Source organism: Eschscholzia californica, unplaced genomic scaffold, assembly GCF_041429995.1.
Source record: "Eschscholzia californica isolate CP2 unplaced genomic scaffold, dmEscCali1.0.p SCAF_1, whole genome shotgun sequence".
NCBI lineage: Eukaryota > Viridiplantae > Streptophyta > Magnoliopsida > Ranunculales > Papaveraceae > Eschscholzia > Eschscholzia californica.
In genome coordinates, this window is record NW_028238198.1 from 52,496,521 (window position 1) to 52,521,878 (window position 25,358).

The following is a 25,358-nucleotide window of genomic DNA, read 5'->3' on the forward strand; positions in this document are numbered from 1 at the left end:
CTTCATTTGTATGTTGATCCTTTTGACGACTGTTTAGTCGTCGCCCTAGCATTTATGCGCACTTAGTGGACCGTGCATCCACTAAGTTTGGGGATGACTTCTTTTCGCTTTTAGTCTCACTTGCACTTCTTTCGTTTAATATTTTTGTGAGACTTTTAGCATTTGTATATAGTTTTCTTTGGGTTGACCTCCAAATCTTCCGTCTTTTGCTTTATGATCGTCGGGCTGACTAAGTTGGGCCTTGATGTTTGTGGGTAACATCTCTAGAAACCCTCCGCGAGACATAACTCGTGCTCTTGTGTGAAAACAAGAGAATCAAAGGCTAATTGCATAGCTCAATGCAATCGTGTATACCCGCGTTAGTGGTAGACTTTATATGGTCATGTCTTTTATATGCTTAATTCTCATTATGTTTTGGGTATTTTAGGAGCATTTCTTATATGTTTTACTTCTAAGGCGTGGTTTGTTCCAAGTTTGGGGATGGCGCGAGCTTGGCATCAACTTCGAACCTCTTCATACATGAGCCTTGGTAGTATCATCTTTTATCTCCTTCGGTTATGGCAATATCTCTCCACTCTTAACTTTAAATTGATGTGCCTCTTTATCTTTTGGTTAGTGTATGCTTAGAACATTGAGGACAATGTTAGTTTTAAGTTTGGGGATGCGGGATATGACCATAACCAATGCATGGCCATGGGTTTCAAAGACAAAAGTGTTCAAATTAGCCAAAATTGGAAAATTTTTGAACATTTTAAGTAGATTTGCATGTGATTATAGTGATAGTTTTAAGAATGTTGATGCATATGTGTCGAGTTGATGGATTTTGTGATTGCTAATGGTCTTTGCATGAAAGTCGAGTCTTTGAGTGTTTGTGTTATAGTATGGGAGTAACATCTTAGTGAAGAAGAAACATCTCTAAGAGACCTATAGTAGTCATTAGTGGAGACTTAACCCATGTGAGAGCTCAAAGCCTAAATTGCACTTCGAGTGTACTCTTCCGCGCTAACTCCGAGTAGAATGAAGAGCTACTCAACCTCGTAACTATCAAAAGAGCTCATTTGATCTCGTGTGCTCAACTTCCTTAGCCACTAGGAGTGACATTAGGATAGCGAATAAACCTTGCCCTTAGAGTCCATGAAACCCAATGAGATTGCCAATTAGAGGGAGGCGGATGCTCCATAACCATCTATCATCTTATATCCCGAGAATGAAGACATGAGAAGAAAGAATGAAGAATGTCAAAAGCAAGAATGAAATGAAAAGTTGATTGCAAGAATAGAGTTGTGTGTGTTGTATTTTGTTTTGGTTGTTTGTATTTGTGTTATGAAAAAAAAAGAATGAAAAAAAAGACAAAAAGAAAAAAAAATGAATGATGAATAAAGTTGTTTATTATATGTTTGAGCATGTTAGCTCTTTTGTGTGAGTGATGTGATTGTATATATGTGTGTTTGTGTGTATGTTCATGAATAAGTATTTTAAGCAAGAAACGAATGTGAAAATGCTTAAGAGGTTCTACCATGAAGAGTTCGACATTCTCGGGAATCCACCATCATCATCCATTTCTAGTATCCGTTAACCTTTAGAAGGCATTTTTAGAGGGTATAATGGGTGAGAAGGGTGAGTGAGCTTCCCCACTCCATTTAGTGGCTAATTCCTTTTCGAAGATCATTCGTTCCAAAATTTTGTCCTCACCCCTTTTTATGTGTTGAGTCCATGTTAGTGATCACACTCACACATACGAGCGAACCATTCTTGAGTGATTTCATATTTGGAGTCTATGTCCGCGAGGACGAAGTCGAGGCGAAATGTACTAACTTAGGAATCAAGGTTTTGTGACTTCGGAACATAGATGTTGCTCATTATGGTATGACACTAGCACTTTAGGGTAAGATCATTAGTGAAGGGGTCTTTAGCTTTTACAAGAGCTTATTTACTTGATTCATTATGCATTAATATGCTTAAACCCTTTACTATATGAACCATGTTTATCTATGATTTGGATTTTGGACCCTTGTGTATTTGAAACCATGATGTTTGTGGTTGTCATCTATGGAAACCCCCACGAGACAATATTCGTCCTCTAGGGGTAAGCTAGAGGTTTAAAGGCTTGTTGCATACGCTAAATGCAACCGGGATGCCTCCGAAAGTGAGTTAGGCTTTTATTTTGTTGCTCGAGGACTAGCAAAGTTTAAGTTTGGGGATCTTGATGTGACACGAAAATGTCACCTTTGGAGAGCCTAACTTAGACTAATTAGTCCTTTTCGAGTGTTATCAATAATATTATATGTGTTTTCATGTTAGGTACCTAATTTGGAGTTAAACATGTAATTTGGAATAAAGAGAGCGAATCATCACTATCATTTCATGTGCCGAAAATGAGAGAAAAAGACTTCAAGCAAATCAAATGACAAGAATAGTCAATGACGAGTCCGACGGTGAAAACGGTATTCAATTCGGAGTTCGGACGGGGAAGATATGAAAGAAAGAAGTCCGAGGGTATTCTAGTCCTTTGTGAGAATTTGAAGATGTAGAGACAAGGATGGAGGCACTCTCTTGGTTTCTAAACCAAAGCCCAAAGCCAAGTCCAAGCCCAAGGAAGAATGACAAGGAAAGATTATATGGGCACCCTCTCTTTGTGGATCCAAGTCAACAAAGTCTAAAGAAATTGACTAAGTCTTGACCTAGGGTTTTAGTAGTAGAGAGTTACTATTAATCTTCTTCTTCATTCATGAACCAAGCAACTAAGTAAGAGAGAGATTAAGGAGGCTAGGGTTTGTGAGTGTTCTTGAGTTAGAGAGTTTAAGCTAAAAAGAGAGCAAGAGGAAGAAGGAGTAGCCGGCCTTAGCTTGCCCGGCCTAGCAAGGCCGACACTACAAGAGCTCGGGTAAGGCAGCCATGGGAACTTCCACAGTAGCAGCATGGGCACAACGAAATCAGCAGCTCCAGGCACGGAACAGCAGCTGCTCCGGTTGCTCATCAGCTCGGAACGCTATCTTCTAGCAGCTGCTCGGGTGTTCTTCAACACGGGATAACACTAGAGACGCACGGGACAGCAGCTCGGGATGCGCGTGCAAGAAGCCTTTGGCCCGGACCTAAGCCTTTTGGCCGGATCTTCTTGGTTCTTGGCCTAAATTTCATGCTTCTTTGGCCGGATTTATATGAGTTTTTCGGCAACCTTTTTGATCCGAAACCTTAGGGCTTTTACTCCCCATGTCTTGATCTAGCTTCCCATGTGGTTTGATTTGATTTTGGTTGAAGATTTCTAGAGAGAGAAAGCTAGGGTTTAACTTTAATGGAGGTTGAGTTCTAAATGGAGAAGATGATGATGGTCGCTATGGGGAACCCAGAATTTTGCTAAGGGGAGATCGGCTGCACCTTAAATACTTATATTTTCCGACGATCTTAGCCTCGAACCATATCGAAAAAGGGGGATTCTCTCATCATTTTCTTTCCATTTCTTATTCCATCGCCATGTTTAGCTAACTTTAGTGTGTCGATTACATGAGATGAAATGTGATGAATTCGTGATTATGTTTAATATGATTTGATGTTTTGATTATAAATTGATGTTCATTTATTTCGATTATCGTTTTGATCGTATTTTCATGTGTCTTGTCAAACACTTCACATAGTTAATAGACGAAACGAAGTATTCGATATCGATCGTAGTCTAAGTTATAATTTCATGTGTCTTTTCATGCACTTCACATAGTTAGGCGACTAGACAACACCTTCGATGACTCGGGTTTAACCGATTATGACGTTTGTTTGACTAAGTATGATCTCCGGATATGCGTAGTACTTAGAGACATCTACTTTAGGAGTCGAACATCGATTATACTTCGACACGTTAGATTGGATCATACGTAGTCGTAGGTTGATCATTATGGATTCCCGGACTTCGACACTCTCTCACCTATATGTTGCTTCCCGACTCTTGTTCCTCCGACTCTTCTCTCGAATCTCTCTCGCCCGTTTACTTTTATTGTTCAGTTTAGTTTACTTGTTGCTTTATTCTCTTATCACTCATTCAATCCTAAAACCCCCACGTTTATCTTTGTTCCTTTCCTTTTTAGTCTTAGTTAGCCCTTAATATCTAGACCGGTGGATAAGACCCTTCATTATCCGAACTACCTTCCTATCCTTGGATCGACTTCGGTTTTACCGGTTACTACTTGACACCTCCGCTTGGGTGTGCAACCTTTTCGGGTGCATCAGCGGCCTTCCACCCTCGGCTCACGTAGGTGATTTCTTTAAGTCTAACTCAGCGTAGACGTTGACTCCTCACACGAGTCATGAAACCATTAAGAAATTTGGTGAGTTCATCCTCGTTAAGATCAACAACAATGTGCCCATCTAGTCCGTCTCATTAGGACCACCCTGAAGGATATGAACACATTCATCAGTCGGTGCATTCATCAAGTCCGTCTCAATAGGACCACCACAGAGGGCTATAAATGCATTAAGAACTTTCACAAGTTCAACCTTGGGTCCAACTCTAACCCGTTCAGCTAAGTTCTGCTAGATCCATTCTAGCTAACTTCGCTTTACGCCATAGGAATAGAAAATCAATTCAGGGGCTTCAACCCCATTCCCTCAGACGTTCTTAGAACTAGTCTGCTCGTCAAGCCTTTAGTTAGTGGGTCTGCCAGATTCTGTTCTGACCTCACATAATCCAAGGCTATTACCCCATTTTTCAACATATGCTTTACTGCAGCATGCTTTATCCTGATGTGTCTCTTCTTGCCATTGAATACATTATTCTTTGCAATTACAATGGAAGCCTGCGAGTCACAATGAAGGGAAATTGGTGTCGTTTCCCTTCCCCACTGTGGTATGTATCTCAAGAGACTCCTCAACCACTCTGCCTCCTGACCTGCCAGCTTAAGAGCGATAAATTCAGACTCCATGGTGGAGCGTGCTATGCATGTCTGTTTGGAAGACTTCCATGACACAACCCCCTCCACCTAATACAAAAACATAACCACTAGTAGAACTGACTTCATCATTGTCAGTGACCCAGTTAGCATCACAGTAGCCTTCCAGAACAGCTTGGAACTTTCCTAATGCAGACCTAGGTCAATTGTGCCTCTTAAATACTTAAGCAGACGACGAAGTGCGCTCCAGTGTTCCTCACTAGGGTTATGTGTGTATCTACTCAGTCTATTCACTGCGAAGGCAATGTCAGGTCTAGTGTGATTCATCAGAAACATCACACTTCCTATGATCTTAGCATACTCAGTTTGCGAGACACTTGGTCCTTCATTCTTCACTAGAGTTGTGCTAGGGTCATAGGGGGTTCTCACAGGATTCACATCATAGGAGTTGAACTTTCTCAATATCTGTTCAACATAATGAGGTTGACTTAGAGAGATGTCATCTTGGGTTATCTTGATTTTGACCCTAGTATCACATCGGCCTCTCCCAAGTCCTTCATCTCAAACTTAGATGAAAGAAAGGCTTTGACCTCATTGACATCATCTATGTTTGCACCAAAAATAAGCATGTCATCAACATACAAGCAGATGATGACATATCCAGTCTTGCACTATTTAGAATATACACACGAGTCTGAATTATTCACAGTGAGGTCATCGCTTAACATGGTATCATCGAATTTCTCATACCATTTTTTTGGTGTCTGCTTTAGACCATAGAGAGACTTCTTCAGTCTACACACCTTATTTTTCAGACCAGGGATCACTAATCCCTTTGGTTGAGACATATAAATCTCCTCATCTAGATCTCTGTTTAGAAAGGCAGTTTTTCCATCCATTTGATGTATTACCAAGTCATGCAAGGCAACCAATGCAATGAGAGACCTAATAGTGGTGATTTTAGTCACTGGAGAGTAAGTGTCAAATTAGTCAAGTCCCTCTTTCTGAGTAAAGCCACTGATTACCAGTCTAGCTTTATACTTGATAAGTACGTAAAGTACTCCTTTTTCGGACTATATTTGACGGTATTTACATGTTAATTTTGGTGGAAATGATTTAAGTTACATGGTTTTTGCAGGAAACTCCCTAGAATACAAAGAAGTTATTAATAATAAGAAGCTGGTGAAGATATTTGATTGACTGGTGACTTGGTGGTTGAAGATTGAATAGGTTCTAAAAATTTAGTTAATATGAGGTGCTTTCTGCAGTTGAGCTATCTACAAGGGGTAATTCTGGATTCTAAGGGACTGAAATGTGGGAAACGGGAAATAGCATTGCTGGCCACGTGAATGAGAATTATGGTCAACGTGACGTCAACGTGACGTCAACGTGACATCAGCAACAATTTTTTTGGCAGTTCCTAAATTTCCTGTTTTGGAGAAAGACCGCCATGCAGTCATGCACAAGGGAAGTCGGTGGGGAATGTTTGGCAATTCCTAAATTTTTGACTTTTGAGAAATTATAAAAGGGTCCAACCCATACAATTGAAAACACACCTCCACACATCAATATTGAGTGCAACTTTATGGGAGCAATACAAGAGACTTATTAGCTTCTTTTGGGGTATAATTTTAGGAGATTCTTGAGCTACAACTGAAGACAAATTTTGGAGAAAGACGGGAGTAACGGGCTTCATCAAATATCAATTCGGTTTTATCTTTTTCTCTCTTCTCTTTTACTTGTCTATTATTAATTGAACCATGTATTTAATATCCATGGGTTTCTAACTCTTCCACTAGGATAGAGGATGAAACCATAACATGAGTATTTGAAATTCTAATATCTTATTTATTTTATTATCTCTTTTAATGTGCCTTAATGTTTTACAATTAACCGTACTTCGGTTAGCCTAAGAAACTAACAACTTGGTTCCTAATTGCATGATATTTTAAGTGAAGTGGGTTATGGGTTTAGTTAATTGCGGAAAGTTCTTTATTGTCTTATCTTCCGAAAATTGAAGATTGATTTCTAACAATTTTTGAGTTATCAAAGAGGGATAATAATTTGAATTAGATATTAGATTCGAATATGATTGTTAGTGGTGAATTCCAATATCCTAGATTTACCAACTTATAATTTTTCATCACAACTTTATTTTGTTTTCTAAGTTTCAATTTTTAGTTTCTCAAATTATTCTCAAAATCAATTGCTTACTTTCCTAGTTTGTTAGTTAATTTAGGTTTAGGTTTAATTCCAAACAAATCTCCGTGGGATCGACCTCGTAATACTTTCCATATTCACATACGGTTCGTGCACTTGCGAGTTTTAATTTAGTCTAGTTAGCCTAGTATTTAGGTTCACTAGATTTTACATCAAGTTTTTGGCGCCGCTGCCGGGGATTTTTTTTTTGGATTTGTTTCTAAATTTGGAATTGATTTTTAAACTACAAGTTTAGGAATTTATATGCTTTAAAAAAATAAAAAAAAATAAAATATTTATTTTGTGTCTAGTTTTGTTTTAGAAGCTTTCTAAATTCTGGTTATTTGTGATTGTTTCAGATTTAGCAAGAGGTGAAAAAAAAGAAAAAAGAGAAGCCTCGGATTCAAACACTTGAGGAAAGAGTGGTCCGGGTCGTCTGCAAAGGTCGTCGCCCGTGTGGAACGGGAGGTAACTTTTCTGATCACCCACGAATCTCCTGTCAGTGGGTCATTGTGTGAATTCGTGTGCCTAATTGTTTTGCCGAACTGTTTAGTGGAAGCATTCTAGTAAGGGCACGAACCCAGTTACAAGATAGGAGTCAGATTTCATCACCGAACTCTTGCCCAATTAGGAAACAACATACACGATCCTAAGCCTCATTAAAAAAATTAAAATCTGATTTAGACCGTGACCCTAGGGTATCGAGCTCATAGGACCTTCATAAACAACTCTAGAACTCGATTTTTATCTGGGCATTCTCAAAGGAAAACGTGTTAGACAATTCTTGTCAAAAAGGCCGCCTCGAGAAGAGGAAACGTTGCCGAAGGAAGACGGTTATTTTCAGCTTTCATAGCTGGCTGTCTTCCTGGAGAATTGTTGACCGTCTACTTTGATCGAGTAACCCTTATAACAGTCATAGTTCAAGTGTTGTGGCGAAGCAGGAGCTGTCTAGATTACTAGGCAAATCTGACAAGCCATTAACTAAATCTACGTCTAATAACTTGTTGCTAGATTCTGTTTAGGTTGCTTGGTGGAGTCAGCTTGATTGTGCTTGTTTCCTTAGGATCTTCGTAAGTGAATCCTTGGTTTTCGGAAAAAACAAAAATATTCTCTTCTCCGTCCGTGTCAGTTTATGCCACCTAGACCTCGTGATCACTTAGGTCGTTTCATTAAAAGAGATCAAAGAGGTGAAATTGTTGAAGTAATGGGTGAGAACATAGATCAACGTAGGATGGAGAATGCTCCACTAACCCTAAGAGAGTACATGTACCCCACAAGAACTAGTCGTCCGTCGTGTATTCAGTTGCCTGTCACCACAACTCATTTCGAGCTAAAACCGGGTATGATCCATATGTTGCCTATTTTTCGTGGTGCGGAAAATGAGAATCCCTATCACCATATTAGGGAATTTGAGGAGATTTGTTCAACCATGAAATATAGAGATATGTCTGAGCATGAGTTAAAACTGAGGTTGTTTCCCTTCTCGTTGAAAGAGATAGCTAAATCTTGGTTGCACGCTTTGCAACCCGAGTCGATCAGTCATTAGGAAGAGTTAACCACAACTTTTTTTCAAAAGTTCTTCCCTAAACACAAAACCGCTACCATTAGGCAAAATCTTGCAGGTTTTGTGCAGCAAGATGGAGAGTCCCTTAGTAGTTATTTAGAGAGGTTTAACGACTTCCTCTTACAATGCCCTCACCATGGGTTCGAGAAAATACGATTAGTCCAAATTCCTATGATGGACTAGATTATCAAACTAAAACCATGGTTGAGTTATTCTGCAACGGTGGATTTGTGAATAAAACAACGGAAGAGGCAATGGAGTACCTATATGATGTGGCAGAGAAATCTCACCAATGGGAACCCTTTAAAGAGCCTAGGAGGACTGTAGCTAACAAGGGGGGCATATACCATATAGAATCCCATCCAGCTTTTGTTGATTTAGCAAAAAGATTAGAGGCCGTTGAAATAGGTAAACAAAATTCTTCTGTCGAGTCTAGGGGCACACCAAATCCGGTTATGTGTGTAGGAAATGAACCAGTAAGTTACCCATGTTCGGTTTGTGGAGATCCTACACACACAGGTAACCGATGCACCTTATTCTTTAGTGAACATGAACAAGCCAATGCTCTTTATCAAAATCAAAGGTATGAGAACAAACAAAGGTTTGATCCATTCTCTAACACCTACAACCCAGGGTGGAGAAAGCATCCTAATTTCTCATGGTCGAACGGACAAACTCATATCACTCAATCTGAGAATATTTTTATTCCTCCCGGTTTTCCTAAAGAACCAACTGTGCAAAACCCTCCTACTCAACAAAAGTTGTTGTCTTTAGAGGAATCTCTATCATTACTCGCCCAGAGTAATGCTCGGTTCCAAGAAACAACAACTCAGATGATGAACTCCCAAGCTCAGTCCATTCTAAAGTTAGAGGCACAAATAGGTCAATTGGCAAATACACTAAGTGCGAGGGAACCAGGTAAATTCCTTAGCCAACCTCAACCAAACCCAAAAGGAGTGTTTGAACCTACCTCTTCTAAGACAAAAGAACAAGTATAAGCGATCTTTACACTTAGGAATGGAAAAGTTATAGGTGATGAGGAGGAAGAACCTGAAAAGCGTAAAACTACTACCACCTCACCCACCAAGGATCTAATAGATAGTGAGCCACCTCCTAAGTGTATAGACGAGAGTTCACCTAAGAAGAACCGTACCGTTCCAACACCTTTTCCTGAAAGGTTAGCTGCGGATAGAAAGGGTGCAAATGATAATGAATTAATGGATATTATTAAAGAAGTAAAAATTAGCATTCCATTACTCGATGCAATCAAGCAGATTCCTGCTTATGCAAAACTCCTAAAGGAATTGTGTACTCATAAGCGTAAACCACAAGTACACAAGAAGGTTTTTCTAACTGGGAATGTCAGCTCCATCATTAAAGAGCAGAAACTCCCTCCTAAGTATAAAGACCCTGGTAGCCCGATACTTCCCTGCACTATAGGAGATCATCACATAGAGCGTGCTTTACTAGATTTAGGTGCCAGTGTCAATCTTTTGGCGTACACGGTCTATTTGCAACTAGGATTAGGGGAGATGAAACCCACATCTGTAATGCTTCAATTAGCTAATCGTTCTGTAAGACGTCTACGTGGTATTGTTGAGGATGTATTAATTACAGTGGGTGATCTCATTTTTCCTGTTGACTTCATAATCTTAGATACCGAGCCAGTCGAGAATGTCAATAGGCAAATCCCAATTATCTTAGGTCGGCCATTCCTTGCCACGTTAAATGCAATAATTTTTTGTAGAAGTGGGTTGTTGAGGATGTCATTTGGTAGCATGAAAGTCGAATTAAACATTTTCAATGCTGGACTGCGCCCATCTAATCCTGACGAATTTGATGAGGCAGACCTAATTGAGTTGTTAATTCAAGATTTTCTACCAACCACATTATCTCAAGATCCACTAGAGCTCCTTTTGGCTTACTTTGAGTCAGCTGCTAAGGAAGAAGATGTCCAGGAAGTAAATGTTGTGTTAGAATCGACCCCAATTGTAGATCACCTCAAGTAGAAAGCCAAAACTGAACCTTTAGAAGTCAAACCATTAGTACCTAACTCATCAGTTGATATTAAGGGAATCAGTCCTTCAGTGGTGCAACATCAGATCTATTTAGCAGAGGATGAAGATGATGAATTATGGCTTGCTAAAATATTAAACGAGAGTGATGTGTCACTAGACTTAGGTGAAACTCTAGATTTCTTTAAGGACACTAATGATATCATAATAAAAGAAATTTTAGAAGGTTTGTCTATATCTTTACCTAAGTCGGAGTCTAAGAATCTTGGACCTAACTTGGAGGAAATTTCAATGCAACATCCTGATGAGCCTAATTTAAAACCTCCTAGTTTGAGTTCAGGTCTAGGTGAACCTAAAAATCTCGTAGATCATTTTGCACCATGTCTTTCGGAAATTTGTGTCCCTCCCATGGAAATACCTGTCAATTCCAACACGCTCTCTCTACCCATTTGTCAAGCTTCTGAGGATCCATTTTATCCAATGTCTGTCCTCTTTAGTGTATTGCCAAACTTAGTGATCTTAGCATCATCTAAGTTTGGGGATCGCTCATTCACTTTGAGAGTCTCACTTAAACTGTTATATCATTACATAGACGTGAGACTAGACCTCATTGGATATTTCACATTCTGGGTTGACCCTCAGATTTTCTGATTACTATTTTACGGGGAGTCACTAAACCAGAATCCAGTAGGTTTATAGTAAAATTTCTTTTCTTTGAGTCACCATGGTTTGGCTGAAGACATTAAACTTAGCGCTAACTGGGAGGCAACCCATACACTTGGTAGGTTTTGGGGCACTGGTATCTGGTAATATCCTTCCTTTCACCCTTATATTTTTGTTTTTACATTTCTCTTTGTCCAATTTTAGAACATTGAGGACAATGTTCGGTTTAAGTTTGGGGATGGGGGGTAGAAAATTTTTTCCTTTATTTCAAAATGCAAGAGGGTTCAAAATTTCAAAATTTTTGAGTCGATAGAAGTATGTGAAGCTAGTTGAGGATTTTTAGCTTGTTAATAGCTTTAGATCTTAGTTGTTATACTATCCTTGTCCAAAGATTTTGTCATGAATGTCGAGTCTTAAGGATATTTGTTAGCTAGCCATATGAGTACTATATAGGTAATGAGCTAGCACTACTAAGAGAACTGGACTAATCATTAGTGGAGACTTAACCTAGTGAGGAATTCTGAGCCTTTTTTATGTCCTTTGAGTGATCTCTTCGGCATAACCTCCTAGTAGAATGAAGAGCTACTCAACCTCGTAATTTTTAGAAAACTCATTTGATCTCGTGAGTTAAATTCTCCAACCACTGAGGGTGTCATCAGGAATGCGAATAAACCTTATTCTTGTAGTATGAGAAACTAGATTAACAGTACCATAGTAGAGGATAACAGATCATATCACCATACCACTTATTCCAAAAGAATTCTGAGAGGAAGACAATCAATAAAGGAAAGGAAGAAGCAGTGAAGATCTTCGATGAAAAGATGGTTGAAAAAAAAGGAAAAAGAAAGAAAAAAAAATAGGGGGTTAAACCACAAGAAGATGAAAAAGAGAAATTTCCAAAGGAGTAAAGAGAAATTTCCAAAGGAGTAAACTTCCGAAGATATTAAAGAGCATATCCTCAGAAAACCTAAAATTCCATTTCGACATCATATCTGTTATATCTAGGACGGTACTGTTAGATAGTTGATCAGGTGAGAAGATGAGTGAGCTTCCCCATCCTTAATAAAGTGGTTGAATTCCTTCCATGAGATCGTCTCTCTGAAATTTTAGTCCTTCTTAAAATCATGTGTTGAGTCCATTTCCATACTCATACTCACACATGCGAGTAAACCATTCTGAGTGACTTTTATTTCTGAGTGTATGTCCGAGAGGCTGAAGTCGAGGCGAAATGTATTAGGATAGGGATTACTGGTGGGAAAATTTTAGTACTTGAATAGTGTCTCGAACTTTGATCTTCCTCTATTAGCTTTCTAAAGTCTGACGTTGGATGAACTAGTTCTATTTTGACTCCTCTTAAAATCTAAATAGTTTGAACCCTATTGTATTTTGAAATATGAATTTTGTGGGTACATTCACTGGAAACCCTCATGAGACACAACTCGTCCACTAGGGGAAACCTAGGGGTTTACGGCTTGTTGCACGTGCTAAGTGCAATCGCGATTCCCTTTGAAAGTGAGCTAGGATTTTGTTTTTACAGTATTTTTCTGTTTTACTCGAGGACTAGCAAAATGTAAGTTCGGGGATGTTTGATGAGTACGTAAAGTACTCCTTTTTCGGACTATATTTTACGGTCTTTACATGTTAATTTTGGTGGAAATGATTGAAGTTACATGATTTTTGCAGGAAACTCCCTAGAATACAAAGAAGTTATTAATTATAAGAAGCTGGTGAAGATATTTGATTGACTGGTGACTTGGTGGTTGAAGATTGAAAAGATTCTAAAAATATAGTTAATATGAGGTGCTTTCTATAGTTGAGCTATCTACAAGGGGCAATTCTGGATTCTAAGGGACTGAAATGTGAGAAACAGGAAATAACATTGCTGCCCACGTGAATGAGAATTATGGTAATGGTGACGTCATCGTGACATCAATGTGACGTCAACGTTACATCAGCAACAATTTTTTTGGTAGTTCCTAAATTTCGTGTTTTGGAGAAAGACCGCCATGCAGTCATCCACAAGGGAAGTCGGTGGGGGAATGTTTGGCAGTTCCTAAATTTTTGACTTTTGAGAAATTATAAAAGGGTCCAACCCATACAATTGAAAACACACCTCCACACATCAATATTGAGTGCAACTTTATGGGAGCAATACAAGAGACTTATTAGCTTCTTTTGGGGTATAATTTTGGGAGATTCTTGAGCTACAATTGAAGACAAATTTTGGAGAAAGACGGGAGTAACGGGCTTCATCAAATATCAATTCGGTTTTATCTTTTTCTCTCTTCTCTTTTACTTGTCTATTATTAATTGAACCATGTATTTAATATCCATGGGTTTCTAATTCTTCCACTAGGATAGAGGATGAAACCATAACATGAGTATTTGAAATTCTAATATCTTATTTATTTTATTATCTCTTTTAATGTGCCTTAATGTTTTACAATTAACCGTACTTCAGTTAGCCTAAGAAACTAACAACTTGGTTCCTAATTGCATGATATTTTAAGTGAAGTGGGTTATGGGTTTAGTTAATTGCGAAAAGTTCTTTACTGTTTTATCTTCCGAAAATTGAAGATTGATTTCTAACAATTTTTGAGTTATCAAAGAGGGATAATAATTTGAATTAGATATTAGATTCGAATATGATTGTTAGTGGTGAATTCCAATATCCTAGATTTACCAACTTATTGGCCTCGTTTGGCAACGCTTAAAATAAGCTAAAAGCCAGCTTTTAGCTTATTTTAAGCGCTTTTTCGTTTTTTTGCACGTTTGGGTAAAAAAAGCTACAGCTTTTTTTAAGCCCGAAAAGCTCGATTTCTCGAAAAAGCAGAAGCCAGAAATTTCTGGCTTCTGCTTTTGGCTTTTTCGGAAAGCAACACGGTCTTTTCACGGTGATTAAAATAAAATAAAAAAATATTGTCTTTCTCTCTCTTGCACGCCTGTTTCCCTTCTTCTTCTTTTAGGGTTTTTGGATTCCAAGATTTCAGAGAAACCAAATAATCAATCTTGCCTTATCCTTCCTGATCAACATCATTCTGGTTAGTGCAACCCAACTAGTTTATTTATGATCTTGTTTTCTTCTTTGATTTGTTTCTTAGATGTTATTTTTTTTTGCATAAATTGTTTCTTAGATATTATGTTCAACTAAAAAAACTTGATTCTTGATGAATAAGATGGTTGTATTCAATGTCTATTGCCTAGTTTGATTTCAACTCTCTCTCTAGAAAGAAGATTCAATATCATGATCTTGGTTTCTTCTTTGATTTGTTTCTTAGAGATTATGTTCAACTAAAAAAACTTGATTCTTGAGTTCTTGATGAATAAGATGGTTGTATTCAATGTCTAATCTCTATTTTAATTTCAACTCTCTCTCTCTTTCTCTAGAAAGAAGATTCAATATCAATTATTTGTGATATGAATTTTCTCTACAAACCTTAGCTAAAGTGAGAGCTAACATAATTGAATTTATAAGAAATCATGTAGAGCACAAATTATCTCCTGGAAACTGCCTCCTTGGAAGTGGCTATAATGATAAAATTAATATTATATATTTGAGTACTAATTTAATAGGTTAAGATAAATTTTTAAGAAGTAGATGCAAATGGGTGATGGACTTGGAATTTATTGGAAGTCTTTAAAATCCCACTTGTGTTGTAGATTGTATATGTATTTTATTAATTTTTTGAATTAATTTTTAACTAAAGATGGCGGGAACCAACACTCAAACTCGTGCACATTGGACTTCAGAGTATCATAAGAAATTTGTGTATTTGTGTATGGATGAAGTACAAAAGGGTAATAGACCAGGGACTACCTTGAATAGGGAAGGGTATAAAAATTTGTGTGCAAATTTTTTCAACTCGACAAAAAAAGCATATGATAAGAAGAAGATGAAGAATCACTGGGATTCAACTAAAGAAAATTCGAAAGCATGGCATAAATTAATTAACAACACAGGCTCGGGTTGGGATCCGATTGCTGGAACATTGACTGCTTCAGATGAGTTTTGGAACGATTACATTCAGGTATATATTTTGTTCAAAATATAATTTAATGGTTCACACCATATATATAGATACATGTACTAATAATCGTATAAATAATTCCAACCAGAGGAATCCAAAGGCTGCTGACTTTCGGGATTCAGGATTACAGTTTGAGAAAGAGCTTGATTATATTTTTGGTGGTACAACTGCAGTAGGTGAGATGACGTTTGCTCCGAGTTCTGGTGAAATGCCTTCATTCCTTCAGAACTTAAACACACAGAGAACAACAGATGACCAAACTCAAGATACACAACCGTGTGTTAACGCTCAAACTAATGAAACACAACAATCTTCTGATGACGATATTGGAATAGGAGAGCCAACCGAAACTCAACGTTCTAGTAGGCAATCATTGCAAAATAAGAGGCGAAGAAGATCGTCTGGAGCTTCAAAGATTACCAATTCTATGGAAAAATTGATAGATGCAGTGGAGAATAGAACAAAGAGTATTGAAAAGGTATATAGCATTAGAGAGTGCATTGAAGCTCTAGGTACAATGGCAGATGTAATACCGGTAGGAATCGAACTTTACTATGCTTCCATTGACAACTTCATGGACAAAGATGTGAGAGAGGTTTTTATGTCTCTACCAGCTGAAGTTCGTTTTGAATGGCTACAAAGGAGAAATAATAGTTTATAGTTAATAATTTAGATAAGCTATATTGATTAGGTTATTTGTTTATGATAAACTATTATTCGTTTTGAAGTTCGTTTTTTTATTATTAAACCTAAACACTTAAGGTAATATTTTCAATTAATAACCCGTTAATGAATTTTCCTCATCCACCACAAGGTAATTTATTCAACTGTGCAACATTTTACACAAAACGTGATGGCTGTATGTTCATTTGACATGACATTCACTTTCGTACTTGCTGGATGGGAAGGTACCGCTAATGATTGGAAAATTTTCTATGAAACAATTAATAACCTGTTAATGAATTTTCCTCATCCACCACAAGGTAATTTATTCAACTGTGCAACATTTTACACATGATATTTCTGATTTACACTTAAAATACGTCTCACATTTTATCTCAGGTAAATACAATGTTGTTGATGCTGGGTACCCAAACATGAACGGCTATTTGGCTCCGTATCATGGCGTAAGATACCATCTCCCTGATTTTCGTCGTAGTGGTCAAGGAAGAACACGAAAAGAAATGTTTAATCATCGGCATTCGTCACTACGAAGTGTTATAGAGCGGTGTTTTGGTGTATTAAAAGCAAGGTTTCCGATTCTTAAATGTATTCCACCGTATCCATATGCAACACAAGTATTGATAGTTGTAGCATGTATGTCAGTCCACAACTTCATACGCAAAGAAACGACTGCAGATTGGTTAATGGAAGAATATGATAACGATGACGTCAGAGTTGATTATGATAATGGAGAAGAACGTGAAGAAGGCTACAACGAAATGGAACCACAAATTATCAATCAACAACAAGTACAGATGGATAATATTCGAGAAATTATTGTTGACAATATTGCTCATGCGAATGATGTGAATGAAGATGATGATTAACTTAATACATTTTCCATTCCTAAGATATTTCAATAGTTTTTGCCTTTAATTGTTTAGATTCTATAACCAACTCATGTCACAGTTAGTTTTTATTACGTGGAGAGAGAGAGAGGTGAGGTAAAGAGAGAGAGAGAGGTGAGGTGGAGAGAGAGAGGTGAGGTGGAGAGAGAGAGAGAGAGAGGTGAGGTGGAGAGAGAGAGAGAGGTGAGGTGGAGGAAGGTGCGGTGAGGTGGAGGGTTTTTTTTATTTTGAACCATATTCCCCATAAAATATGTTTCCCCAGAAACTTTTCAAAATTTTGCATATTCCCTTTACAATTTTACACCCCGGAAACTATTTAGCTTTTCCCAAAGCGCTCGCCATTATAAAATACCTTTAGTTTCACTAGTTGGAAGATGTGGGACATTAATTGTCTAGAGAAAGAAAGCTTTGAATGCCATCTTCCCTCTAGAGGTGGACCCCACCCATGTGCTAACTAGAAGACAAATAGTCTTGACTAGTAGTAAGTGGGTGAGGCTCACTCTCAATTAATTATAAGATGGTAATGGGCCCAACCAAGGAATCACCCTAATGGGCCCAACCATGATACAAACCCAACATATAGAACAAGAAATTCTGGGCATACTTGTAAGTAGTTCGATGTGACGGCTTCCCATGATTAGAGCAGTGAATATAAACCACAACAAACTCAAACTATGGAGCTACATCGAATTTATGCTTAGAATCCAACCAGAATTTCATGTTAACATTAACCCTTATAAGTTATAACTATTATTACAACATAGTAACTAATACGCCCTATCTACAAACACCCACATGGGCCATGGCAAAAACAATCATAGGTTCTCAGAAAATAAAAATAAATCAAACTAGAGAAATTTATAGGCAATGGCCATACTTGTGAGGGACTATGTTATTTTCACCCAAGACTCTCTCCAATGGCGCAGACCAGGGCGTGTGGTGGGGTGCAAGTTATGCCCCGGCACGGGGCGCCCACCATAAGGAGCCTACTTTTTTAGAAGTTTATTTTGGTTCTTAGTTTCGGTCTAATTATTATTATTGAATAAGCACGTAGTTTTCAACAACAAAGTTGCAACAACTTAGTGGTTAAGTTTTTTTTTTTTGAATTGTTCAGCGTGCCTCGAACACTTGACCTCTAAGGTGGAAGATTATACCTCTTACCACTCCAACCAAGGGTTGTCCACCACCTTTTGGTGCAATAGTTGGACACCCCTCTTAAGCCCACGAGGTCGTGGGATCGAATCTCGGTGGAAGCAGTTTGCCATCAAGATTTCTTAAAAAAAAAATAAAAAAACTTAGTGGTTAAGTTGGGGTACATTTACACGTATGGTCCTGGGTTCGAACCCAATAGAGAGCAGTTCCTACTTTTTTTTCACTCTCTCTGCAAATTTCATTTCTTTCACAAGAATCTTTATCTTGCAATATTCTTCATATCTCACTATACAATCTCTCCTTCTCACAAGCCCCTTTCCTCTTGCAAATTTTTGTCTAACCCTTTTTTCTCTTTTTATACGTATTAAATCTATTTCTCTATGCTCTAATTTTGGATTCTATAAGAAAGAAACCGGGTTCCTAATTTCGATTAAAAGTCTATACAAATCAGAGAAAACTTTATCTGAAAAAATCTTAGACCATCAAATATAACTGACATTCATTGAGTTTGGATTCATTAATGATTTAATAAAAAAATTTACAGGTAAATTATTTACATTTTGTGTTATCACTTTGAGTGTAATGTTTTTTTACCTGACATCTAGATAAAGGATCCCAATTAAGTTTGGCACTTGGGCCCTAAATTGTCACCCACGACCCTGGTGCGGACTCATAGAGTCCTGCATTTCTACTCCCTCTATGGCGATCCTTATCAATGGTAGACATGGTTCAACGTTCTTCCCTTTTCGAAGGCTAAGACAAGGAGACTTGCTATCTCTGGTTTTTCTTCATTTTGGCTATGGAAGGGCCCTAATTAAGTTTGGCACTGGCCTCCTAAATTGTCAGCCACGCCCCTGGTGTAGACTCATAGAGTCTTACACTTCTACTCCCTCTATGGTGATCCTCCTGAATGGTAGACCCGGTCCAGCGTTCTTCCTTTTTCGAGGGCTATAACAAAGAGGCTTGTTATCCCCTGTTTATCTTCATTTTGGCTATGGAAGGCCTTCGCAGACAGACTCTTATCGACGACTTCCACAACCAAATCCTTTGGAACGCTACTCGCAATACTCATCTAAATATCCATCATCTCCTCTTTGCAGATGACTGTATTATTTTTGGTAAAAATAATTGTGGAGGATATTCATAACCTTAAACCATGCTACACACACCTTATGCAAAGGTTCGAGTCAAATCACCTTCTCAAAATCAATTTTTTTTCCTTAGTAATTCCCTTCTGAAGTTCAAAAGGATAATTACCCGATTCTTGAGCAAACTTTCCTCCTACCAAAAACCTTGGAGTTCAACTCCATATTGGCAACCGAAAAAATTATGTCCTTCCTCAATTGATTGAGTCCATAAATAACAAACTCTCGTCCTGGTAGAATAAATTTCTGTCACAAGCGGGTCGCGCAATTGTCATTTTGATAATTGTAGAAACCGCCCCTAAATACCAGAGGTAATATTATTCTATTCTGAAAGGAATTTGTAAAAGCATTGTGACCTCACAAAAATCCTTCGGTGGAGAAAATCAAAGCAGTTACATACAAAGAAGTGGAAGTCCATATGTTCCTCAAAACCAAAGGGCAGCCTTGGTTTCCGCAACCCTTTCTTCGAAAACCAAACCTTCCTTGGTAAACTAGCTTGACGCCTAAAAAATGAAATCGACGCCCCTTGAGCACAACTTCTCAAGTCCAAGTACTTCCGCAACTTCAAACATCCTAACCAACCAAAAAACCACCACTCATGGATTGGGAAAACATTGTGAAATATATTCATTACATTGACAAAAATTATATATGGGAGATTCATGATGCCAACAACTGTGACGCCCCAAGCTCAGCAGTTACCGATATTGTCCTCCCTTTCGCCACCACCCTCGTACGGATGGTAGGAGGTTTTGTTCGTGGCGAGAGCACTCCCAGCTCCCCCAAAAGGCCTCGGCACTTACCAAGCTTGAGCATACACCTATAGTCCAGGCTCCGGACACTCTCGTGAGCGATGTGGGACTATCACAATCCCTACACTCAGCGAAGAGCCGTCCTCGGCTCTGATACCACTTGTGACGCCCCAAGCCCAACAGTTATACCGATATTGTCCTCCCTTTTTGCCACCAACCTCGCACGGATGGTGGGAGGTTTTGTTCGTGGCAAGCTCCCAGCTACCCCGAAAAGCCTCGGCATGGCGACGACACACGATTCACCAAACCATCAGAGTACGCAGCGACACCGTGGACACCCCTCCCCCCCACATGTACGATTTTTGAGTGACTCTTTTCTTGTAAATACATCCTTCACCCACCATCTCAGCAGATTCGGAACTCGCCTTTTACGCCCTTTAAACTCCGAGTATTGTTGATCGATAATTTACTTGCTTGATGAGATGGTTTTATCCATGGAAAATGTCTTACAACAGATTTCTATAGAAATGGTTTTTGAAATTGATTGAGATAATCGATGTTTTAAAAACATATTGATTCGTATGTTGCATGTGATTGGTGAAGTGGGCTGAGACGAGTCAGGAGGGTCTTAGCAGTTGTAGTACTCCACTCTCTGGCCAGGATTCTCGTTTAGGTTGGACTCTCGGGGCTCAGGGATTTGCTACCCTTGACCACTCAATTGGACTGTAAGCCTGTTTGTTCTTACCCTCGGGTCTCAGGGGTTGTACACCTCAGACCGCCCGACTGGTTTGGTGATTGGGATCCCTCTTCACGTTATGATATGACTCTTTGTTGTGCCACTTTTGTGTGTGATAAGATAACTAATGCTTTAAAAAGCCTATCAGTCGAGGCCTCCACTGTGTGGAACAAAACCTCATACCACGGTAGGTGGTGACTAAAGTGAGGACAAAATCGTAAATGTGGGGGGTCTACGGTGTCGTTGCGTACTCTGATGGTCGGGTGAATCGTGTGTCGTCGCCATGCCGAGGCCTTTTGGGGGAGCTGGGTGTGCTCTCGCCACAAACAAAAACTCCTACCATCCGTGCGAGGGTGGTGGCGGAAAGGGAGGACAATATCGGTAACTGCTGGGCTTGGGGCGTTAAAAGTGGTATCAGAGCCGAGGGCGGCTCTTCGCTGAGGGTGGGGGATTGTCATAGTCTCACATCGCTCACGAGAGTGTCAGGATGCTGGGCTATAAGTGTATGCTCAAGCTTGGAAAGTGCCGAGGCTTTTTGGGGGATCTGGGAGTGCTCTCGTCACGAACAAAACCTCCTACCATCCGTGCGAGGGTGGTGGCGAAAGGGAGGACAATATTGGTAACTGCTGGGCTTGGGGCGTCACAACAACGTCAATTATAGACAGATTATTGGATTCTTGAGCATAAACTGCCTAATATAAATTCGAAACATTCTACTCTAAGTTGAGTATCTTAATTTGTCAAGAATGACTTTGTGGAACATCAACATGCTCACAGATATGGAATAGAGTATTGTTCATTCCATTTAATCTATTACTATTATAAATACAGGTAAAGACCAAATGAAATGGTAACTCACTAGAAATGGTAATTTCTCTATCTCACCTTTATATATGTATATACTAGGCATAACCGGTGTCTCCGACACAGTTAATCAGATCTGAGTATAAAGAAATTTTTACAGATAAGAATTTGAATTGGTTAGAAAGAGTGGACAACTATAAAATTAAAAAGCTTAAAAGAAGAGAAAAAACATTATATAGATCACCCTGACCATAAGTTTAGCAGTCAATTTATGGTTGATTCGAGTCCATGCCGAAAATTGTTTTTTTTTTTTTTAGAAAACCATAACCCCCATAGATCTCTTGGTACGTCGATCTGACGCATATCCAGGACACCCCATATAATTTAAGAAAATAAGATGGTTGCTGAGCACTGCTTCCTCGTCTCTCCAAATAACCCCATTGTATTATATGTCTACACTAAGACTACACTTGATAATTGTTGTATCTTTGTAGCGCCCAAAATCTCAAATCTCAACCTAACCGCCTTGAAATTGAAGATTTGGGACCTTCAAATTGGATCCACGAGCAACGCCTACCATGAGGGCACAATCAATACCTGAAAAATAAAATAGCTGGGTTAAAACCCAACTACAGTAGATTTCCACAAACCTATGTCCCGGGTAGGCAAGCTCAATTCCCAATTAAGGAAGCATTGCATTCATATTAATTATTGCCATTATCGGAAATTCAACTGTGACAACTAACACCATACAACGAGATTTACCTCGCGCTTGTAGAACATAATAATTTATGTTCTTGATTATTAGGTTTTCAAGGTTTTCGTATTCTAATCCAATACTAACCCTCATACTACAACAAAGTTTCCTTTTTTTTTCCAGCAGATATAAAATATCATGCCTTTAACTAAGGTAAACCTTTATAGCACCAAACTTGACATGTAAGTAGACAAAACATTATGTCAAAAGACACAAGCATCAAACCCTCATTCGGGGTATCTCAGACCAATACACAACAAATATTAACTCTTATAAAAAATTATAGACAAGTTCACCAAACAATTCAAGCTAACAACACATGACAAGTCAGAAGGGATGATGCTCAAAATAGATCCTCACGTGGATCGCAACCTCAAACAAGAAAATAACTGTAATAGTTCATAAATATTGACTCACCACTAGAAGGTATCTACCTAGGAGATACATTTCCTAAAGAACAGAAACCATGTAAATTATCTCAATAAGCGTTCATTGGAGACTGTCTTGACACCTTACACAAAAACTATCATAGCTCCTCACTCGGAACTCCGACTACTACACCATTTGAAGCATTGGAAAGTAGATGAACATACCTTTCCAACCATATAAGAAACACACTCAAATTAATTACCTATCAATACCAGATTTCCTTTTAATCTAGATCAAAATATAGTAGAGACTGTTCTGACACTTTCTAGGAAAACTATTATAACTCCTCACTCGAAACTCCAATTAATGCACCATTTGAACCACTAAAAAGTAGACAAACATACATTTCCGAACATGTAAGAAACACAAAGTTTCATCATATATAAATACCAGATTCAATTTTAATCTAGATCGAAATACAGTAGGGACTGCTCTGACACCTTGTGCGAAAACTATTATAACCCCTCACTCGTAACTCCAATTAATGCACCGTTTGAACTAATAGAAAGTAAACAGACATACCTTTCCAACCATATAAGAATCACCAAGAGATTCATCATCTATCAATACCAGATTCAACTTTAATCTAGACCAAAATACTGTCCTCTATAGATGTTTTATGGAATTCAAGATAGAACTAATGTCTAAACTAGTCAATCGTTTTTTATAGAAATTATGTGACTAACAATACTAAACCTACCATGGAATAAATTGAAAGAGCCTACAAAAGAATTAGGAGATATAAAATCTACCTCTTTTTGCCTTAGATGACTTCAAGACCACAATCATGTCTTGTTATCTCACTAGAGAACTCTATCTCTCCCTTTTCTTCTTTATTCATCCTTCCTTCTTTATTCGTCCTTCTTTATGCATCCTTCCTTCACTAAGTAGTTTATGAAAAAAACGCACTGTTTTATGTAAACTGGTTGATGAAGAACGAGAATGAGATACCCGGACATCAATACTAAATAAGATAATCTCATTCAGGTACACGATTTCAACAACCTGTGAAAACTCTATATATCTATGTGCATAGCAACCAAATAATGTACATATGTTAGATTATAAATGTGAAGGTGCACTTTGATCTCATAATAATCTACCGACATGATCTATTTTCTTAGGTTTTTCTTTTTTGCTTTGACAATGTTTTCAGATCTTTGCAGTACTTTGCAGTTTATAGCTTGAAGAACCATGCCATCTCTAACCCCATAAAACACCCTAAAAGTGAACTATTTATGTGATGAACACTTTGAGTCATCTCAAGTTCACACTTACACTTAGTATGCCCATGCGAGTATTAGGCTTTTCAGTCCATCGATATTGTGACTGGTCCAGTAATGCTCGGTTAAAACAGTATTAAGGTCAAATCTAATTCACGATAGATAGCTTAAACCGAAAACAGTATTAAGGGAAACCCCTTAGCCGGAGTGTTTAGAGAGAGAGAGAGAGAGATGGGAGTTTTTTTTTTGAAGGTTGTCGGACGAAAAAAATTTCGGCCGGCGACCTTTGTCGGAGAAGAAAGAAGTGAGTTGGAGAGAGGTGAGTTGGAGAGAGAGGTGAGTTGGAGAGAGAGGTGAGATGGAGAGAGATGTGAAGTCGAGAGAGAGGTGAGGTGGAATTCATGTTTTCTATTTAATTTTATTTTGGAAAATATTTTATAGGAAGGGTAGTTTTGACATATACATTAAAAAATGAGGTCATATTTGAATTTACAAAAAGTAGGGGGTCATAAAGAAAGTTGGTCACAAAGTAGGGGGTCCAATAGGAATTAACTGAATTTAGATTTTTGGAAAGCTGTGGAGGGGACAAATTACTTGAAACCGTATGTGAGTTCAAAACCAGAGATAACATTTGTAGATCGGACGGCTGAGGATGATTGTATAATTTTAGCCAGTGATGGATTATGGGATGTTATGTAAGGGTTTAGAGTTGGGGTTGAATATGGTTTATTGTAGTGATGCAACCTCCATATTGATGTTCAAGGAGCCACGTCTGTGAAGGCTATCTTTATCGAAGCCACATTTATATGTATTTACCGATCCTCATTTAACGAGTTAGAAAAGAGCTTCAACAAGATAAGCTCGATGCTAAAAAACTTTGATCTGTAAAATTTCTTGAGGGTTTTTCTACTCAGGTGTTTTGTTCGGATCTCTATCTATAAACTTAAACTTCGAAACATCAGAACTATCTGTCAAAGTCAAATAGAGGTTTTATAGTAGTTATGATTGTTTATTTTTTCTTTCTTCAAAAACTTGTTTATTTCTTGAATCATTATATGGTATTATGTATAATACTTACATTCGTTTCGAGTTTTTCCACTTTCATGTCTTTAGTTTGAAATGCATTCAGATTTTAATCATATCCCTTCATTCATCTCACAGAAACTATTTTTCTCTCCCTCTCTTCATCTCCTTTTTCTCCCATTAATTCATATTTAGAAATAAATGAAAAACAAAGAGAAGGCAAATTTCAAAAATGAAACTGCATGGCTTCCTCTCCCCCTATTGAAATACATTCAGATTTTAATTCTACCGCTTCATTCATCTCTAAGAAACAATTTCTCTCTCCCTTCATCTCCTTATCTCCCATGAGTTCATATTTAGAAATGAATAAAAAATAAACAGGATGCAAATTTCAAAAATGAAACTGTATGTCTTCCACTT

The 25,358-nt window shown here is 38.2% G+C and overlaps 3 protein-coding genes and 1 non-coding gene across 4 annotated transcripts; 3 read left to right on the forward strand and 1 right to left on the reverse strand.

The window, feature by feature from the left end:
• Positions 1-8,676: 8,676 nt before the first annotated feature.
• On the reverse strand, positions 8,677-8,783 carry LOC147567554 (small nucleolar RNA R71). The gene has a single exon (XR_015231604.1). It is a non-coding gene; the product is annotated as a small nucleolar RNA R71 (small nucleolar RNA).
• A 57-nt stretch (positions 8,784-8,840) lies between these two features.
• On the forward strand, positions 8,841-10,649 carry LOC147567555 (uncharacterized). Its single transcript, XM_086657437.1, has 2 exons — positions 8,841-9,558; positions 9,673-10,649. The coding sequence occupies exons 1-2, from the start codon at positions 8,841-8,843 to the stop codon at positions 10,647-10,649; spliced, it is 1,695 nt and encodes a 564-aa protein (XP_086513563.1).
• A 4,376-nt stretch (positions 10,650-15,025) lies between these two features.
• LOC147567556 (L10-interacting MYB domain-containing protein-like) lies at positions 15,026-16,007 on the forward strand. The gene is made up of 2 exons (XM_086657438.1): positions 15,026-15,346; positions 15,435-16,007. The coding sequence occupies exons 1-2, from the start codon at positions 15,026-15,028 to the stop codon at positions 16,005-16,007; spliced, it is 894 nt and encodes a 297-aa protein (XP_086513564.1).
• A 192-nt stretch (positions 16,008-16,199) lies between these two features.
• On the forward strand, positions 16,200-16,896 carry LOC147567557 (uncharacterized). The gene is made up of 2 exons (XM_086657439.1): positions 16,200-16,329; positions 16,409-16,896. The coding sequence occupies exons 1-2, from the start codon at positions 16,200-16,202 to the stop codon at positions 16,894-16,896; spliced, it is 618 nt and encodes a 205-aa protein (XP_086513565.1).
• Positions 16,897-25,358: the final 8,462 nt, after the last annotated feature.

What these genes read in the sequence shown, in the direction of transcription:
- LOC147567555 (XM_086657437.1), top strand. Translation starts at nt 8,841, where the DNA reads ATGGTTGAGTTATTCTGCAACGGTGGATTTGTGAATAAAACAACGGAA. An exon ending in ACTAAGTGCGAGGGAACCAG is followed by an intron (nt 9,559 to 9,672) that starts GTAAATTCCTTA and finishes GAAAAGTTATAG; the next exon opens with GTGATGAGGAGGAAGAACCT.
- LOC147567556 (XM_086657438.1), top strand. Translation starts at nt 15,026, where the DNA reads ATGGCGGGAACCAACACTCAAACTCGTGCACATTGGACTTCAGAGTAT. An exon ending in TTTGGAACGATTACATTCAG is followed by an intron (nt 15,347 to 15,434) that starts GTATATATTTTG and finishes AATTCCAACCAG; the next exon opens with AGGAATCCAAAGGCTGCTGA.
- LOC147567557 (XM_086657439.1), top strand. Translation starts at nt 16,200, where the DNA reads ATGGCTGTATGTTCATTTGACATGACATTCACTTTCGTACTTGCTGGA. An exon ending in TTTTCCTCATCCACCACAAG is followed by an intron (nt 16,330 to 16,408) that starts GTAATTTATTCA and finishes ATTTTATCTCAG; the next exon opens with GTAAATACAATGTTGTTGAT.